The sequence below is a fragment of the Medicago sativa genome, chromosome 3 (assembly GCF_051527215.1).
Source record: "Medicago sativa cultivar Bolivia chromosome 3, Bolivia_mono, whole genome shotgun sequence".
Taxonomy (NCBI): Eukaryota; Viridiplantae; Streptophyta; class Magnoliopsida; order Fabales; family Fabaceae; genus Medicago; species Medicago sativa.
The window spans coordinates 20,992,857-21,012,871 of record NC_140751.1 but is presented as its reverse complement, the minus strand read 5'-3'; the positions used below and the strand labels follow the sequence as shown (position 1 = coordinate 21,012,871).

The 20,015-nt window shown below is 32.7% G+C and overlaps 1 protein-coding gene across 1 annotated transcript; it reads right to left on the bottom strand.

The window, feature by feature from the left end:
• Positions 1-5,116: 5,116 nt before the first annotated feature.
• On the bottom strand, positions 5,117-13,013 carry LOC146936324 (vicianin hydrolase-like). The gene is made up of 13 exons (XM_085751246.1): positions 12,827-13,013; positions 11,182-11,251; positions 10,970-11,028; positions 10,728-10,803; positions 9,677-9,748; positions 9,456-9,543; positions 9,072-9,324; positions 8,567-8,682; positions 8,198-8,412; positions 8,048-8,079; positions 7,340-7,442; positions 6,020-6,128; positions 5,117-5,461 (listed from the first exon to the last, which is right to left on the bottom strand). The coding sequence occupies exons 1-13, from the start codon at positions 12,995-12,997 to the stop codon at positions 5,278-5,280; spliced, it is 1,548 nt and encodes a 515-aa protein (XP_085607372.1). The 5' UTR covers positions 12,998-13,013; the 3' UTR covers positions 5,117-5,277.
• Between the last annotated feature and the right edge of the window lie 7,002 nt (positions 13,014-20,015).

The window sequence follows — 20,015 nt, the reverse complement described above, 5'->3', positions numbered from 1 at the left end:
GAAATAGATTTTCTGCTATCTAGGCAACCCCCCCAATCAGCATCACTGAACCCTAACAGCTGAAGATCAGATGATTGGGAAAATAACAAGCCACGCCCATGTGATCTTTTGAGGTATCTAAGAACCCTAAGTGCAGCTTGATAATGAAGAGCAGTAGGAGAAGCCATAAACTGACTCAATTGTTGTGTAGCATATGCAATGTCAGGTCTGGTGGTAGTAAGATACAACAATCTCCCCACTAACCTTCTATAGGCAAACACATCAGGATGAAGAGAACCTCCATCTTGATGCAATCTAGTAGCTGGATCAAGAGGAGTGCTTGCTGGTTTACAATTTGTAAGCTTTGCATCCTCTAAGAGCTCCAAACAATACTTCCTTTGGCACAAAGTAATACCTTTGGAGGAACGTGCTACTTCAAGCCCAAGAAAGAATTTAAGCTGCCCTAGATTTTTAATCTTAAAAGTATTATGAAGAGCAAGCTTTAATGTATCAAACTCAGTGAGAGAGGTACCAGCAAGAATAATGTCATCTACATACACTAAAAGTGCAGTAAAAGAGGAGGCAGTGGTTTTAATGAATAAGGTATGATCAGAAGCTGCTTGAACAAAACCTTGTGCATAAAGGAATTGAGTGAGCTTCTCAAACCATTGCCTGCTAGCTTGCTTCAGACCATACAATGATTTGAGGAGTTTACAAACCTGACCTGATTTAGGAGCATCAACTCCCTGTGGCACTCTCATGTAAACTGCCTCATTCAAATCTCCATGTAGAAAAGCATTATTAACATCCAATTGATGGAGATGCCACCCATGAATTGATGCTAGAGCCAGGAGTACCCTGATAGTTGACATCTTGGCAACAGGAGAGAACGTTTCAAAGTAGTCCAAACCTTCAGTTTGTGTATAACCCTGTGCCACAAGCCTGGCTTTGTACCTTTCAACACTCCCATCTGCATGTCTCTTAATCTTATATACCCATTTACTTCCAATAGCAACAGCATTTGGAGGTAAATCAACAAATTTCCAAGTATGATTAGCATTGAGAGCCTCTATTTCATTCTGCATAGCAACTAACCATTTGGAATCTTTACATGCTTGATGATAAGTAGTGGGTTCTACATCATGTGTAATAGAGAAAACATAACTTTGATGATGGGGTGCAAGCTGAGAATAACACACATAGTTTGTCATGGGGTAATTATTGGATTGACAAACATAGTCTTGCAAATAAGATGGAGGCTTGCTAACTCTTTGTGACCTTCTAACAGGTGAAGGTTGAACATCTTCAACTTCATTGTTTAAGTGCTCAACTTCATCAGAAACCTCATTATTATCACTGACATCTTCAACAAATGAAGTGTCTTCAACTGGTTCATTGGTGACAGCAGGTGCCTTAGCAGACAAGTCACAACTGCTATCTAAGTAAATGTGATTATGTGGAAGAGGATTCAATGATAGAGAATGAAAGGGAAATTCTAAATCAAAGAACTTCACATTTCTAGAAACCAAGATCTCAGTGTTGTGGACATCAACCAGAATATAACCTTTCATGCCTGACTTATAACCCAGAAATGCACATTTCTTTGCTCTGGGGTCAAATTTGTGTCTGTTAACAGGTAGTGTAGAAGCATAGCTGAGACACCCAAACACTTTAAGATGACTCAGATCAGGAGCATGTTTATACAAAAGTTCATAAGATGACCTATTTTGTAAAAGTTTGGTTGGTATTCTATTCAAGAGATACACTGCATGCAAGACAGCATATGACCAAAACTTCTTTGGCAATTTGGACTGAAACATCAAAGCTCTGCTGATATTCAATATGTGTTGATGCCTTCTTTCCACTCTTCCATTTTGTTGGGGTGTATAAACACAACTTCTTTGGTGTAATATCCCTTTTTCTGCATAGTATTCTTGCAACAAGAACTCAGGTCCATTGTCACTTCTAATGGACTTAACTTTCTTTTCAAACTGATTGTCTATCATAGACACAAAACTCTTAACCTTAGATGAAGCTTCTGATTTAGATTTCAACATAGCAACCCACACATGTCTACTATGATCATCTAAAATGGTTAAAAAATATCTAAAACCATGTATACATTCAGTTGAAAAGGGACCCCAAATATCAACATGCACAAGATCAAACACATGTTGTGCATTATTTTGACTGATAGAATAAGGCAATTTTTTCTGTCTAGACAATTGACAGACATCACAAGCTACATGAGAAGTAGTGGAAATGTAACTATACTTTTTATTCATACATTGCATTCTATCATGAGATAGATGCCCAAGTCTAAGATGCCATAAAACTCCAGAAGGAACTGAACTACTTTCTTTATTATGCACAACAGAAATACTTGAAATTTTGGCTACTCTTTGTTTTTCTTTCTTAGCCTTCAAGTAATAGAGTCCATCCATTTCTTCAGCCAAACCAATCCTCCTCAAATCCTTCTTGTCCTGTATAATACACTGATTAGCCTCAAAATTCAGAACACAATCTTGCTCTTTGCACAACTTTGAGACAGATATCAGATTCACAGCAAACTGTGGTAAGTATAATACATCATGAATATGCAAAGTATCAGACAACTTCACATTTCCTTTGTAACATGCCTCCACAACACTCTTATTTGGTAAAGTTACTTTAATAGGGTTAATTTCATAGTAACTAATAAACCAGTTCCAATCATGACAAGTGTGATGGGTTGCCCCTGTGTCAACAATCCAGCTAGTGTCATCAAATTTACAACTAGCATTACTGGTAAAAAATTTACCTGCAGCATTCATAGTTGAACTGCTTGCCTTCATCAAATTTGCAGAGCCTTTGGCTTCAGTATTGCTTCTCTCTAGCAAAGCAATTAGACTTTGATACTGGTCTTTGGTCAGCATCATTCCACCTTCTTCATTTTTCACAGTGGAAGCATTCCCTTTAGACTCAGTTTCTTCACCTTCAGCAAAGTTAGCATTGGCAAAATTATTTCCTCCTCCTCTTCCCCAATTGGGAGGATAGCCATGCTTCTTGTAACATGTTTCCACAGTGTGATTAGTTCTATTGCAAAAACTGCACACTCTGGGATTTCCTCTTCCTCTTCCTTGAGGAGAATATCCTCTACCTCTCCCAAATTGCTTCTGGCCATCCATAGCATTCACAAGACCAGAAGCTGTATCATCTATAGGGGTAGCAACAACATTGTATTGCATCTTCCTTTCTTGCTGCAACACCATAGAGAAAACTCTGTTGATTTGAGGTAAAGGATCCATTAACAACACTTGTGTAGTTACACTCTGATAATCATCATTCAATCCCATCAGAAACTTGATGATTCTATCTTCTGCTCGAAAAACTTTGTTATTTCTCATAGCTAAACAAGTGCATTGAATTGGACAGGTACACTGTGACATAGGCCTGAACTGATCCAACTCTTCCCACAAACCTCTCAAATCAGTGAAAAACTCCGTAACTTTCTTAGTTCCTTGTTTCAAATTTGCAATTTCTTCTTGCAATTGTGCAACCCTAATTCTATCACCTCTCATGAATCTATCCTTGAGATCGTTCCACATATCAACAGCATTCTCAATAAACACTACACTTTGAGCAATTGAAGGCGAAATAGAATTGATTATCCAAGTATGAACTAGATTATTGCACCTTTCCCAAGCTGCGTATAGCAAATCATCTTCTTCAGGTATTGGTATGGATCCATCAACAAATTTGAATTTGTTCTTCATTGCGAGAGCTCTTCGCATCTTCATAGACCAAGAGTGATAGTTTTCACCGGTTAGTTGAGGCGTAACCGTAACCGTTGAAGAATTTTCTGAAGGATGAACGTAGTAAGGATCAAGAGCTTGATCCTGATTATTGTTATTGTTATTGTTATTTCTCACCATTGTTGAACCGAAGATTCAATCACAAACGAAGAATCACAAAGAATCAAAAAGATTCGAAGAAACAGAGTAATCAAAATGCAATGAAATGCGAAGAAAAAGAGAAGATGAACTGAACAATCTTTCTATCTATATCATGCGGAAGCAGAGCAAGATTTACTTGCTCTGATACCATCTTAGAATGAAAACCACCATGGAAGCAGCCATGGAAAAGCTTGAAGCTCTCAACAAAGAAGAAAATAGTGAAAGAGAATTGTATTGATTCATTGATCTGAAAAACGGTTACAAGAGCAGCTTTTATAGAAGCTGTGAGATTGTAACTAACTACATGCAAATGAAATGTAAAATGAAATTACAAATGAAATGCATGTGAGTTAACTTGGCGCGCAAGTAATTGACTTTGCTTCTTTATTCTCTAAGTATGCCTCTTGTTTCTCTTCTCCTCTTTCCTCTAATAAATAGTAGAGAATTATGTGCTTAAATTTTGACTATAAACAGAAAACATGAATGCATATATAATTTGTATTCACATGAACTGTTATATGAACAGGTTAATTGACTATTTTTATTTCATTAAGCTGTCAATCTGTCATCACCATGATTATGCTATCTATTTTGAATACATCTATGTTTCACGAAATTGTTTACTTCTTGACTATTTCATATCCATTTGTCAAGTAGCAGTGTTATTGCCTAATAAATTGCAACTTTAACAAGAAGCAGAAAACTGGTCTCTTGAAGCACTTAACATAATATAGAATTAGATGAGATTTAAGGATTTGGAGATTTAGGGGTTTAGGGATTTGAGAGTTGAGATTCAAAAATATTTTTTACTTCAATTCGGTTTTCTACTTTCACTTTAGTCATTGTGCCACGTCATTTACCTTGTCAGCCCAAAACATTTGTCACCTCATCAATTAACAGATGTTTTAAATGTCAGAGACTAAACTGATAACGGAAGTACATATCTAGTGACTATTTTGTATTTAATCACGAGTCAAAGACGTTATGACAGCGAGGTGTAGAGTAAAGAACCAAAATGACCATTTAACCAATAAAAGTAGGAAAGATCTAAAATTCAATGAATAGCAATTAAAATAATAAGTTCATAAACAACGGAAACTCATGTAACAAAAAAAAAAAAAGAGTGAAGCACTTGACACAAAAATTGTGATACTAAAAACAATCCTTCCCAAAAAAGAGAGTTGTTAGAGAATGAAAGAGAGTTGTTCCAACAATTTATTTTATTTATATTGACTCACTCATCTCAGCATGCCCTTAAGCTTTATTTAATTGGTATCACCAATTATCTCAATACATATGAACGCAAGTAATATACTAAGGTGACATTGGAAATTTGAAAAATCTTAGACATGACAAATGAGCATCAAATTTTGAGTTTTCCCTTGAGAAGGAACTTTTGCAGCCAAAAAGCAGAGTACTTGGGATATCTTTTCAAATTGTTAACGAAATCGACATAAATTATTCCAAATCGTATCGTGTAGCCTGCATCCCATTCATAGCTATCGGAAAATGACCATGCATAGTAGCCCTTCACATTTGCACCATCTCTGCAACAAAAAGGACAAAAATTACCATAATCAATAAATTCTTTCTAAGGTATTGATGAAATGTTATTGTTTATATAAGAGTTTAAAGGGGTAGCATGACTGTCCCCTAACAAAATATGCGAGTTCGATTTTTAGAGTCGTTCCTTTCAAAGGTAGTCTAATGATCATTAGAAAAACCCTAATATTTTACTTCCTACTCGAGAATTGATCTCATAATTAACAGGTTCAAAGAGTCTAATCTACAAGGATATCTTGTCGAACATGCTCAGGTTCCGTGACTCAAACCAAGTATCTCGAGATTGAAGAGAGAATCTCTCAACCAAGTGACTTCTCGGTCGAACATGCTAATTACACTAATCTAACCAACAAAAAATTGAGTTTATAATATTTTGGTGTTTATTAAGATTTTTTTTTGAGGAAATTATTGAGAAATTCTGTTAGATAACATTATAAAGTAATAATAATATAGTGAAATAGAATTAGGGAAACTTGTAAATCTAGGGCATACTCTTAAATCTATTACTCTTTGAAAGAAAAATGAAATTGATTAGTTCATACTTTATTGCTTGAAGGAGGAATTTGAGATGGCTATCATGGTATCTGATCCTAATACCATCTTTACGGGCTACGTTGACTGGTATTGAGTCATTCCTTGATTGACCAATGCCTGAAATATATTCACAAAACAAATAATCTAATTAAAACACTCATTCAATACAAAAAAACACTCATTCAATTGAATATTTAGTTAGCTAGATGGATTTTTATGGTCCAAACATTTAGCTAGCTAGTGTTAAGAACTATGGATAATGAAAAAGAAATTAGAACTATGGATGATGAAACCTTTTCCCCTAAGAGTTAATTAATTAATGTGTGTTCAATAATGTTGTAATTTGACTAAAAAATTTGTGAAGTTTAGGAAGTTGACAGTCGTGACACGATTTGAGAATCGTGGCACGATTTTTAGGAAGAATGCAGGTGTAGCTATTGGTAGAAAATCGTGGCGTGATGGTAAAAATCATAGCACAATTTTGAGATAAGGATGTAGTATTGTATTGTGTACTAGCCTTGTCGTGACACGATTGAGCATTATTTAAGGCTTCATGCTTCAAGAGAGAGAAACTTGGAAAATCAAAGGAGGTAACTTTAGGGTTGAGGGTCGTTGGTGAGGGTTTTTTGAGAGGTTTTCTTGAGTTGGACACCACTTGGAAACACCTTGGATGAGTGAAAATTATTGAGTGTATTGTTCATGAGAAGAGATTGGAAAATGGGTAGAAATTAAGTTTGTTCTTGGAGGGCTTGTTGAAGCTAATTTCTTGTAACTCTTTTGTATTTCTTTATAAAGAACGCATTGATAGTGAAGCAAAGATCTCTCTCCCCCCATAGTAGGTCATTGTTAGACCGAATTGGGTAAACATTTCTTGCTGTGTTTGTTTATCTTCTCTATTTATCTTTTGCTTGTGGTTTTGTGTTTTACACTTGATTCCTAGATTAGATTTAGGTTTGATATTGTTGTTGTTGCATGAGGTTACTTTGAAATTGGTTACTACTTTCTTTTACTCCACACGTCTAAATTTATTGGTGTGATTTTGAATCCTAATTCACAACAAATAATATAATTCAAGAATTGTTGTTGTGTAAGCATGTCAATTAGGGTATCTCCATATATATATATATATTTGGATGATGATGATACTAATCTCTTACTCAATCAATTGATTGTATAGGATATTCTCAGCTTCCTAATGGGCAACTCTACAAGAATATGAACATATCTTCACCAAATTATCCTCCTTATGGAGACTTATTGCTTCTTCCTAATATGGGTCTCTCTATACTAAATAATGAAAACAAAATTATATAAACATATACAATTACCATTTTCAGTAATGTACACTGGTGGATTCTTGTACGTATCTTTGATGTGTGTCACAAGATGATGAATTCCCTCCGGATAGACGTATAACCAGTTCAGATCCGTCTGCACAAACCATAAAGTTTTGCTTCACTAAGAATCAAAAGGCCCAAAGCATTATATGGTATTTTTTTCTCTTTACATGATACAAGGAGCGTTGATACGTTAAAAGGTAAGTATTTGACATAACAACACAACATAAGATAGAATAACACAAGATAAACTATTTTTTTGTTTTAGACGATGTTTGATGGACAAAATGTTATTTTGATATTTTAAAAAATTTATACTTACAACAAAAAGTTGTGTTGTAGTTTAGTGATAGATAAGAATTTCACTTTTTGTCTTATTTGTTGTGCTAATTTATCTTATCCTAAACAGTTTTTAAATCAAATAAATACAACTGAAATTTTCTCGTCATGTCTTTTTTAGCAAGCTAACACACCAATAGAGGTTTAAAAGATATCTTCAACCATGTTCACAACCGCAACATAATATAGTTATTGTAGCTTCATAGGTTGCATTTATTTGTGATTTTGTTCGAAACAAATGGAAGAAAAACATTGCTATATGACATGAAAAATTTGGTGTACATATGTAAACCAACCAAAAACAAAGAAGCCAAGAAAAACAACACATACAGAAATTGCCACAAAAATAAAAGATCATACCGAGGAGCCAATAGCTACACCATTCTTCATTGCTGTGATCAAGAGAAAAAGTTGATCCTTGTGTTGTTAGTTCAATATTAAAAATTAAATACATCAAAAAAAAATTATACAATGGCTTATTTTACTGGACATTTTTCCATAAATACTTACGAATGAGGTTTGCTTGCATATCAGTGAAGTAGGTCATGTTGATATGGGTTGGTGGAATGCTTTGTGCATAATATGTGGTGTAATAATTCACACCAAGAAAATCATAGGAACCTTTGATAATTTTAAATTCTTCCTTTGTGAATTTTGGGAGTCTGTTACCCAAGGATAATATCATTGATTGGGGATAGTGACCATATGTAATTGGATGAGCAAACCTGAAAAATTTAATGTTTATTTTCATAAACAAGTAATCAATGGTTATTTTCATAAAATGGTCATTAGTATCATTTTAATTAATAATAATGTTCTTATGCCTTATTTTATAAATTAATGAAAAGAAAATCAGTTTCCATAGATTATTATACATACCATCCAAATAAAAAGTCAAGTGCTCTACTTGCAGCTTTGTGATCGGCAACACTGTTGGAATATGGTTCATAGTAGTGAGTAATCAAGGTAATTCCAATTTTTCCTTTTTGATGAGCCTATGGTACCAATCATAAATTTCATCAATTGTATAATAAACAAAAGAATTACATTATAAATACATTTTTTTAAGGAAAATTAATCTTCTCACTTATGAAATTGCTCATTCACTACATCAACGGCAGTAACTGTCGATCTTAATTCGGTTCAACCACTTTTTAATTTGGTTTGATCGATTTTAAAAGTGTAAGTGGCAGTTAACTTCTGCTCTGCCGATGAAAAATGTCGAGTGGCAATTAACTGCCGCTGATGCAGTGAATGAGCAATTTCATAAGTGAGAAGAATGATTTTCTTTTTTAAGAGCATAATTTTTAAATAAAAAATGAGACTAGCTCACACATTTGATTGACTATATGAATTTTGACTGATAAAATTATGATCATATTACCTGATATTTGGCCTTATACAATTTGGCTGCAGCAGCATGAGAAAGTATAAAGTGATGAGCAACAATGTAGGGTTCTGTAGTTGAGTCACCAGTAGAGCAATTTCCAACATATTTAGAGCATCTTGCAGGTGGAGAAGTGCCTCCATGGTATCCATTAATGGTGTAGGAAACAGGCTCATTAAGTGTCACCCAATGCTTAACCCTATCTCCAAATGTCTTGAAGCAAAAATCAGCATAGGCTTCAAAATCCTTCCTATTTTATTCATTAAATTAAGAATAAGTTAATATACAATTACTAACTTTTTTGTTGTTTTCTTTAGAAAATAATAAATTTAATAGGATAAATTTATTTTATTTTTGCAATAGGATGTTACTTAAGCTTACACTACTTTAGGACTTAGAAATCCCTTATATTCATCTTCAAGAGCTTGTGGAAGATCCCAATGAAACAATGTTACAAAGGGTATCAAGCCTGCCACCGTATATATAAAAAAATTTAGTTCACAACTTCGCATATAGTTGTAGATTTTTTTTCTTTTAATATTTATAAAATAAACTAATTAAAAAATTGATCATTCAAATAGTGATTATATGAGGGCGTTTACCATTTGCTAGGACCTCATTAATGACATTATTGTAGAATTTAACTCCCATAGGGTTGACTGCTCCCTTGCCCTCTGTATATGATATCATTGCAAACTCAGTATCACTTAAAACATATTAGAAAAAAGAGAAATACTAGCAACATTCTCTTTTGAGCACTCTCTCTAGCACTCACTCTTTGGAAATCAATGTGGGACCTACACTTTGGAAATGGAACCCACATAAAGTGGTGGGTCATACATTGATTTCACCCAATAAAAGAGTGAGTGTTAGAGAGAGTGTTCAAAAGAGAGTGTTGCTAGCATTCCTCTAGAAAAAAATTACACTAACGAACAAAATTTAACAAGAAATTTTTTATATAAAAAAATAAAATAAATGAAACCTGTCTCTGTTTTTTTTTGTGGTCGGAGTTCGAACCCCGGACCTTATATTATTATGCATTGTCCATACCAACTGAGCTAAGCTCATGAGGTCAAATGAAACCCGTCTCTTAATCCATCACATAGTGGTAAAAGAATTAAAGACGTTTTCATCTATTTCCGTAAAAATCTTGTAATATTTTTTCAGTAAAAAAATCGGGTGAAGATCCTCTCCATTTCCTAAATAAAATGGAAATATCAATTACTATAGTTTTGAAGTAAATATATGATATAAATGTACACATTTCAAGAATTGAAGACATTAATTGCACATTTATACACCAAAACTTTGGTAATGGAACAAATGGAGAGAACTTAAAATGGAGAGGATCTTCACCCAAAAAATCATGTAATATTTGAAGGCTAATGTTAACTTGTGCCCTCAAGGCACATGTTAAGATACTCATTATAGAAATACACATATCAAAAGGCGTGCATTCAACTTCTTAAAAGTTGTTATATTGCGTTTTTCAATACAAAATTGCTCAATTTAGATTGCTTAACATGTGCCCTAAAGGCACAAGTTAACAAGACCCATATTTGAATATTTCTTTTTTGTGTTAACATCGGATTCCTAGGAGAATGTGGCTTTATTAATCAACTTAAATGTTACTTGGAAATATTCTTATCTTACTTGGGAATATTCTTGACCATGAGATGGAGAATCTGTATGAGTCCAACCCAATTTCTTTCATAATCTTTATGTCACTCTACAAAATAATTGAAGCATGTACAATTTATAAATTTTTGACCATGACCATGAGTACTTCAATATATTTATAAATTCTTTTATGTGAAAATTAAATATTTATGGATTATATTTATTTTCCTCAAAAGACTAAGACAAAAACTGTAGAAAATTTTCAGCAAGCCTACCTTGTATCGATGATAAAAATCAGCTCCAATATTACCACTGCTATGGTCCCCAATCTTTTCTGCTCAATCAAGAGGGAAAGAGAGGAAAAATTTATTTTTTGTTAATGTGGTCCATGAGCTCTAATATTCGATAAATAAATAAATATATAATTTCATCTATCTATAAATCAAAAAGAATTAAAATAAAAAAATTAAAAAATAAATAGAGTAACCTGGATGTTGTTTAGTGAAGGTGTCCCATATACTTGGTCCTCTCCCATCTATATTTGATGCTCCTTCTACCTGAAAAATTTGTACAAACAAAAGGAAATAGTAAATAATTCTTGCTTACATTATCTCCACCAGGATACAAAGAAAAAATGCTCTCAATTTTTTCCTATCATTTTTTTCTGAAGTCTTTAATCTCAACCCTTAACCAACATTATCCTCCATTATTTTTTTTCAAATTCCATATTTTAGGGGTTTAGATTAACACATTATTTCCTCATTTTTTTTTTCTACTTAAGAGAATCGTAATCCAAGATACACATAGTGACAAATATAGCGATTCAAATTTCTTGTCTCAAACACGATACACATAGTGACAAACAATAATCTTAAAAGATAGATTGCAATATATGCAGCAACCAATGACGGTCTTGAGCATGTTTACCGTGTTTGGTCGCACACGGCCTCATATTTTTTGAGGCATCAAGTCATTGGACTCTATTGATTGAAAGTTAAATATATTTATATATGTAAATGCATGTGAAACGTTAGGGTGACATAAAGTCATTGTAAAATTCAAGTCATTGTACATGCTTCAATTATTTTGTAGAATTAGGTTCATAATGTCAAAAACTTTATGCTTCATAATGTCATTGTACATGCTTCAATTATTTTGACATTATTAAAGCATAAAGAATTAAGTATCACGGTTTTCATAAAGTTTTTGACATAAAGTCATGAATTAAGTTTTTGACATAAAGTCATGAATTAAGTTTTTGACATTATTGAAGCATGCAAAATTTATGAATTGAGTTTTTGACATAAAGTCATGAATTAAGTTTTTGACATAAAGTCATGAATTACTCCCTCCGGTCCTATTTATAAGAGAAATTTTGGTCAACAAAAATTAATGTATTTGGTTAAAAAAGTGGACCAGATACATCCACTTTTGTTGACCCAAATTTTTCTTATAAATAGGACCGGAGGGAAGTTTTTGTAAAATTCAAGTCATTGTACATGCTTCAATTCATATCTTTATGCTTCAATTATATCACAGTTTTTGACATAAAGTCATGATTATATCACGTAAAATTCATACTTGTATGTAAAAAAAAATTACAAAAAATTCATTCTTTGCATAGAACACTCAAAATCTCAGGTACAGTCCTGTCAACAACATCAAAGTATTATAGTTTTGATGTCTAAACAATATCAACATGGCCACAATTGAGTTTGTATTAGCCACATTTCATGGCCATTGTCTGTGATATCAAGAACTGTGATATAATCATGATTGTGGTTAGGGTGAAACGTTAAAGAGTAGAGTGGTACGAAGATAAAGAATCGATCCCGATTATATGGATAATTCTAACAATACTTACAAAATTAGCATAGGTTGTTTAAAAAACTTCTTTTCAAAACAATGATTTGCAACTTTCAAAATTTCTGAATATGTTAACCTATTTTAATCCTTTTTTAAAGAAATGATGGCGAAAATATATGATTTGCATTCTAGTTAATTTAAAACGAACATCGAAAACACCGGAAATACAGTGGCCTTTATGACGAGCTATGTATAAACAAGCAAAATAAATTTAGTGGGAAGTCAATAATGGAATGCATTGATGCTAATAATGTGGTGGTATGAACCTGGTAAGCAGAAGAACCAATTCCAAAGAGAAAATCAGGAGGAAAAAGGCTCCTATTGAATGAAGCAGCATAGTGACTTGGATGCACATGTTGTGATGCAGTTCCGGTGACAACAGCAAAAAGTGTAGCCAGAGAAAAAAGATAGAGGAGGGAAGGACCTGTAGCTTTCATGGCTGCAGATTTTTATGTCCAAAGTTGTAGTAGTAGTGACATCTATTTAAATGCTAAGAGTTGTCCTTGATTTTTTTAATTAGCTAAACTATAGATCAAATTTTTAATAGTCATTTAATTTGTAAAGTACATTGATAGCAACACAAATTTAAAGTCTTTAAAAGTAAAAAATGAATTTGCAAATAAATTCATAACACATAATTGTTGTGTGCAAGTGAGTTATATGTCTCCCATTGCCTTAAGGTTTTGGATAATAGTGTGGCATCTCTCTCACTTATGTGTGTTGGAACATGTGTGGAAATTGAGTTAAAAGACTAAACACAAATTCCTATGTTGGGTAGAACTAGTGTTGTGTGAATTGAAAAAAGTGGAAGTCTCACATCGGATGGAACACACACATTAGTAGTCTTTATATAGTGGGGGTGTACCTCTAATTAATGGGGGTACATAAGCACTAGAGAAAAAAATATATATTGATATATATTTTATTATTTGGAAATGATAAATTTAATCATTATTAGAAAGTGCTTTCTTAGTCCCCAAGTTTTGCTAAAATATTTTGGTACATAATATAATATATTTTTGTACTAAATTTAATATATTTTAGTACTCAATTAAGATATTTTTGTACTAGATCTAATATGTGAATTACTTAATCGCAAAGTAATATGTTACTTGTTCCCAAAGTTTCTCATATTACTTGTTCCCAAAGTTTCTCACTTATTAGTTGTGAGTTTTCCCTATAAATAGAGAACTCACATAGTGCGTTCCACACACTGAAAAGAATTTCATTGAGTTGTCGGGAATTCTTTTCTTCTCTTCTCCCTCCGACTTGTGTTAACAAGTTTCTTCTGCTTCTACTCCTTTCTGTCCCTTTCGGTTTCAAATAGAGCGGTTACGTACCGTATCGAGTGGCTTCGATCAATCGATTGAACCATATTTTTAAGAGTGTTCTTAAGACCATAGTCCCTTTTCGGTTTAATGTCCCTTCGGAATTAAGAGTGGTCTTAAGTTCATAGTCCCTTTCGATACTATATGTCCCTTCGGAATAAAGAGTACTATTAAGATCATAGTCACTTTCGTAATAATAATGTCCCGTCGGAATTATGAATGATCTTAACAGTATATAAATTATTTAAATATTTTTCTATTTGAGGAGAAATGGTGGTATCACCATATTTGAGTGGTCGTAGTACCATATTGAAAGTTTGGAGAACTTAAAGGTTAGAATGGTGGAAACACCATATTTGAGTGGTCTTAGCACCATAATAGAATGGTAATAATACCATATTAAAGTGGTTTCAGTATTAAAGAGTGGTCTTAGTACCATATTTGACGGTGTAATTCTCGAACGATTTTCTACAGTACAGTAGTTAATCGAACAGTTGTAGCTGGGCTTGTTTTATCCTGGAGGCGGCGTGGTTGATAGTCTACCTTGCACAATTTTGGGTAGTGCCACGAAACGTCTTAAAGAGAGCGACCTGGTCGTGACTCAACCTAGTAACAACTTCGGTAGATAATAGAATTTGGAAATCCAAATACAACAGTTTGGAAATCCAAAAACAACAATTTTAAGACGTTTCTATCTGCTATGTCTACCGAAGAAGTTACTTATTAAGGTTAAGTTGTCTCTAAATATATTAAGGACAAAGCAAGCTATAGAAATACATCTAATAACTAACACTACAAGAAATATGACATTTTGCCAGCGATTTTGACAGGGGTTTGGAACCCCTGGGAAATTTGCCAGGGAAAATGCCAAGGACAACACCTGGCATATAACACAAGGGTTTGCCCTCGCAAAACCCCTCACTTATTGCAAGGCGGGAAATTGAAATTCAAGAATCTGTTGCATGCAGGCTTGAAGTGACTAAAGTAGGTTGCTGTCAGGCAAAAACCGAGGGAATATGTTAGGGAAAGCCCCTGGGATGGACAAAAAGGTGATGAATCTCTGCAATTTCTCAGTTGACTTGACATGAGCCTCAAAAGCTTCTGCAAAAGTTGTCATGCCAGGGGTTAAACCCCTGGGATATTGCACAAATCCCTGGTTTTTTTTCCTACCATTCTGCACCTATCTGCACCTAGAAACAACTATGAGTTGACTGCCATTTGTGAGGGGCAGCCCCTGGAAATACCCCTGGCATTATTTCCTTCTATAAAAACCAATGTAACCTTGTGCCCATGTTTCAGACTTAGAAAAATTTATACAACTCAATCTTCTTCATACACTTCTACTCACTTCTACACTACTCTTATTCAACTTCAAGAAACTTTTCTAATTTGGTAAAAATCTATTCTTTCATTTTATTTGTGTTTTTATTTTTTACTACTTACTGATATATAAATTATTTTATTGCATCAGTGTTCAAGTATTGCCTCCTCCTGTGGATCCTTGCTAAGCTTGCTCTCTGGATTTGTTCTTCTCTCATATCAAGCTTCAACAAGTTAGTAAATTTGTTCTTCTCTGGATTTCCAAATTCAGTTTTTTATTTGTTAAAATAAATTTTAAAAATTATGTTAATGTATAATTAAAGAAAAAAACAATAATACTGTTAATTTAATTTAAATTAAAGAAAATTACTTTTAAAATTGTACAATTAAAGAATACGTTTTTTTTCCTTTTTTTAATTCGGAATTTAAATATATAAATGTATAAACGTTTTTTTTTCCTTTTTTTAATTCGGAATTTAAATAAAAAAAGAAAACTATATAGAATGTTATATAGAAATAAATAATTCGGAATTTCCTTTTTTTTTTTTTTTCCAAAATCGGTTTTTAAAAAATGCATGTTTTTTAATTACTACAGAAAATTGTTAATTTAATAAAACTGGTTTTAAAAACTTTTTTTAAATTAGCCAAAATCGGTTTTAAAATTTGTGTAGTAAAAAAATCTGAAATTTTTTCAAATGAAATCTGTTTGTTAAAATTTTAAAATCTATTTAAATTTGTGTAATAAAACCTGTTTGTTAAAAATCTGTTTTTTTTTTAAATTTTTCTAATTTTAAAAACTGGTTTTAAAATAAAAATACTTCATAAAAAATAATATACTAAAAAGGTTTATTGTTGGAAATTTTTTTTTAAAATAGTGTATTAAAAATCAGTTTTATTTCTAAAATTAAAATTATGTTAAAATATGTTTTTTAATTAATTAAAATCTATTATTATATTTTATCAATTTATAAAATAAAACAATACAATATTGTATGTGTTATGTTGCTTTATTTGTATGCATTTAATTGTGTTTTAAAATATAATTTTAAATATTTTTAAAATTATATTTTATTAAAAAATGATTTTTTAAACAATTAATTGTATTTAAAAAACAACTTTTATAAAAAATTGATTTTTTAATTAATTTAAATGCATTTTATTAATTAATTTTTTTAAAATATTTAATTAATTAATAAAAAATACGTTTTTATAAATAAAACATTTTTTTAAAAAAATAATATGGACGTTTGCCAGGGGTTAAACCCCTCGCATGTCCCTGGTTTTTTTGGGGATCTGACTTGACTTTTCATCAGTCAGTCGTCAGTCAGTCATCGCAGTCGGAGTCATAGCCTGCAAAGTTGCAGAAGAAAGTGAGGGAATATGCCAGGGAAAATGTCAGGGAAAATGCTAGGCCATATACCAGGGGTTTAGCCCCTCATTTTTTTCCCAGGGGTGTAACCCCTGGCAAAAGGTTAGCACGAGTGCTTTTGCGAGTGCTTATGCCCCTGGGAAATTCCCTCACAAACGTCCAGTTTGCCAGGGATTCTGTCCTTTTCTCAGGGATTTTGCCCCTGGCAAAATGTAATGTTTCTTGTAGTGTAAACACGACAAAGTGCTTGTTGTAAACAACATCACTATGAAACTCACATATCTCTTTTTGGTAAAGTGTGGAGTTAATTGCAAGTAGCCATAACTAGACACATCGACATGGTGCAATCCCAAAATTTTCCAAAGTGCTTTATGATGCTGCTGTTTTTGAGATAAAGGAATGATAATTGGGAAATATTATTTTAAATAAGCATACATGTTTGATTTTGGTTCGTATGTACCGTTGAAGTGTAAATTGAACCGATGGACAAATTGCAGCCAATTCACATGAAAAAAAACAGTATATAGAACATTATACTTCTAACGATTTTGAGAGTTAAAGGCTCCAAAATAAGTGCAGCAAAATTGTTAGAATATTGAGTACGAGCCAAAAAAAAAAAACTCTAGAGGAAAATAAATGGAATTGTGAAATTCTATTTATGTATAAGAATGAATCTGAATTTCAGAATTCTATTGAATAAGACTGAGTTGACTCAGACTTAAAGAGAGACTTGTGTGCTATGCACTCTTGTGAAAAAAAAAAGTGCACCTTTGATGATATGTTCGAAATTAAATTCTTCTATTTTATAAGTTGTGTGATTTTAATATTCGGCATATCAAAATTTTAATTTTAAACTCGAGTAACTTGGACTTAATTCCAACGTTATAATTAGACAATTTTATTTATTGCAGTCAAGATATATAACCAAAAGTTCATATAAATCAGAATTTAGAGAATATGAATCTCTAAACATAATAAAGAGAATATGAATCTCTAAACATAATAAATTATGATATGTGTGAATTGGAAGACACATAAATTAGAAATGATAAAATGATGTTTTTATCATATTTATTGATGACTATGAAATTTTGGAAAATAAAATTGATATGCTTGAATGTTCAATTTTTATAACGAAAATTGAAATTTATAGAGTACCCAAGTCTAAGAACAAAAATTCTAATTAAGAAATTTTTGAAGGAAAGACAATCCAACTTGTCTTATTTTTGAACTTGGGATTGTCTGGACTATATTTAGATCCTGGACCCCAAGAGAGTTGAACTCACTAGTAGAGCCTATGAATATGTATTCATCGGGTATGCGATAAATAACGAAACATATAGGTTTTATGACCTAAATGTTAAAGTGATCATAGAATTTAAAAGATGTCGAATTCTATGTAAATATTTACCCCTTTAACTAAAGAATAGTGGGGGCACTAGTGGGGGCTCTAATAGGAGCACGACATTAGTGGGGGCAAAATAAATTCCCTTCTAAAAATTAAGAACTAGTGGGGGCACTATATCTAATCACATTCATGTAATTAGAAATAGTTATGAAAACATCATACGAGATGTTATAGAACCTCAAGGAGGTAAGAAAGCTAAAAATGCTAAAGAGTATGAACTTGGTTTATACATTAGAAGAAGATTCATTAAGCCTTAAACGAAGCTATATCCTTATTTGGATGTTGAATTTTGGCTAAAAGCAATAAACGATGAAATGAATTTTCTAGAGTCTAACAAAACATGACACTTTGTTGACTTATCTCATAGTTGCAAAATCAATCGGTTATATTTGGATTTTGGAAAAAGGAACTAAAACCTGATGGAACGGTTGATGAATACAAGGCTCTCCTTGTAGTCAAAGGTTTTAGACAAAGAGAAAAATATAGACTTCTTCGACATTCATTCACCAGTCACGAAAATGCTATCCATGAAAGTACTAGTCCCTTTAGCCGCCGTTCATAACTCGATAGTACTCCAAATGGATGTGAAAGTTGCTTTTTTTATGGTGAATTAGAAGAAGAAATCTATATGAAACAACCTAAACGTTTTGCGATTCATGGACAAGAAAACAAAGTCTGTAAGTTAGATAATTCTTTGTGAGGTCTAAAATAAACTCTTAAGGAATGACATGAAAAATTTGACATTCTAATGCTATCGAATGAGTATAAAGTGAATGAAAGTGACAAATAATATTTGCACGATCATATGTCTCTATGAAGACGACTTGCTCATATTTGATTTAAAGATTCATGTTATGAATTATGTGAAATCATTATTTATCAACAACATTGATAAGAAAGACCTAGACAAAGTTGAAGTAATTCTTGGTTTCAAGATTACTAGATCAGAAAAGAGAACTTTTTTGATAAATCTCACAAGGTTGAGAAGTTCTTAAGGAAATATTATTATTTCACCGTAAACTTGCAATCATATATTATGATCAAGTGTAAGAACACTTGAGATGGAGTTAGAAAAACTGATGCGAGCATCATTGGCAATACTTAGGTATGTCACTGAATGTATTAGACCCGACATTGCCGATGTCGTAAACCTCTTGTGCAAGTTTACTAGTGGACGGATGAGAAGCATTGTCATGCTATAGAAAGAGTCATGAGGTGCCTTAAGAAGACTATGACTCTAGAATTACTTCATGAGGAGTAACCTATTGTACTTAAATGGTACAAGATATAAAATAGAACATCTTTCAGATGAATATTTAGCGACTAGTGTTTGCATATTGAGCATCACTAGAGGAGTTATTTGTTGAAACAAATGATATTGACTCAGTCCACTATGGAATGAATATGAGATGAGAACACTAGAGAAAACTAGTGAAGAAACAAGTTGATAAGATGTTTGCTAGCTAAGAACCCTTAGTGGGTAAAACCGTTTCCAGAAGTGTTAATTCATTGTGATAGTCTGCAGCTATTACAAAAATTGAGAATCGTTAGAGACGATAATTAAGGCATGAACACATAAAGGATTAGAGAGCTAGCTACTCTCAAAAGGAACGGTTAAAGTAGATCATGTACGTACTGATAAAGAATTAGTTAATCCTTTGACGAAAGGAATTACTAGAAAGAAAGTCCTAAACACATCCAATAGGATGGGACTAATGCCCAAAGATCACAAGTGATGGTAACCCGACCTACATGACTGGAGATCCCAAGAAATAGGTTCAATGGGTAATAACAAGTCACACGTGATAGAACATGCTATGATAAAAGTAAGAAAGCATGATTCCTGCAGCGATAGAAGGATGAGATAATAAAAACTCTTAATGAGATTTATACTCTATTTGGAGTGGAGTACATAGCTACAGGAGTACTCTTGATAGACTCACCTATACGAATGTGGAACTAAGGGCCGGTTCCTATGGGATTCGGGGCAGAATACCTAGAGCGTTCGTTAAAACCGGGATACACGTGCA

Coding starts and splice junctions, on each gene's coding strand:
- LOC146936324 (XM_085751246.1), bottom strand. CDS start 12,997: ATGAAAGCTACAGGTCCTTCCCTCCTCTATCTTTTTTCTCTGGCTACA. Junction 11,029..11,181: donor CTTCACTAAACAACATCCAG/GTTACTCTATTT, acceptor TTGATTGAGCAG/AAAAGATTGGGGACCATAGC. Junction 9,544..9,676: donor TAATGAGGTCCTAGCAAATG/GTAAACGCCCTC, acceptor ATACGGTGGCAG/GCTTGATACCCTTTGTAACA.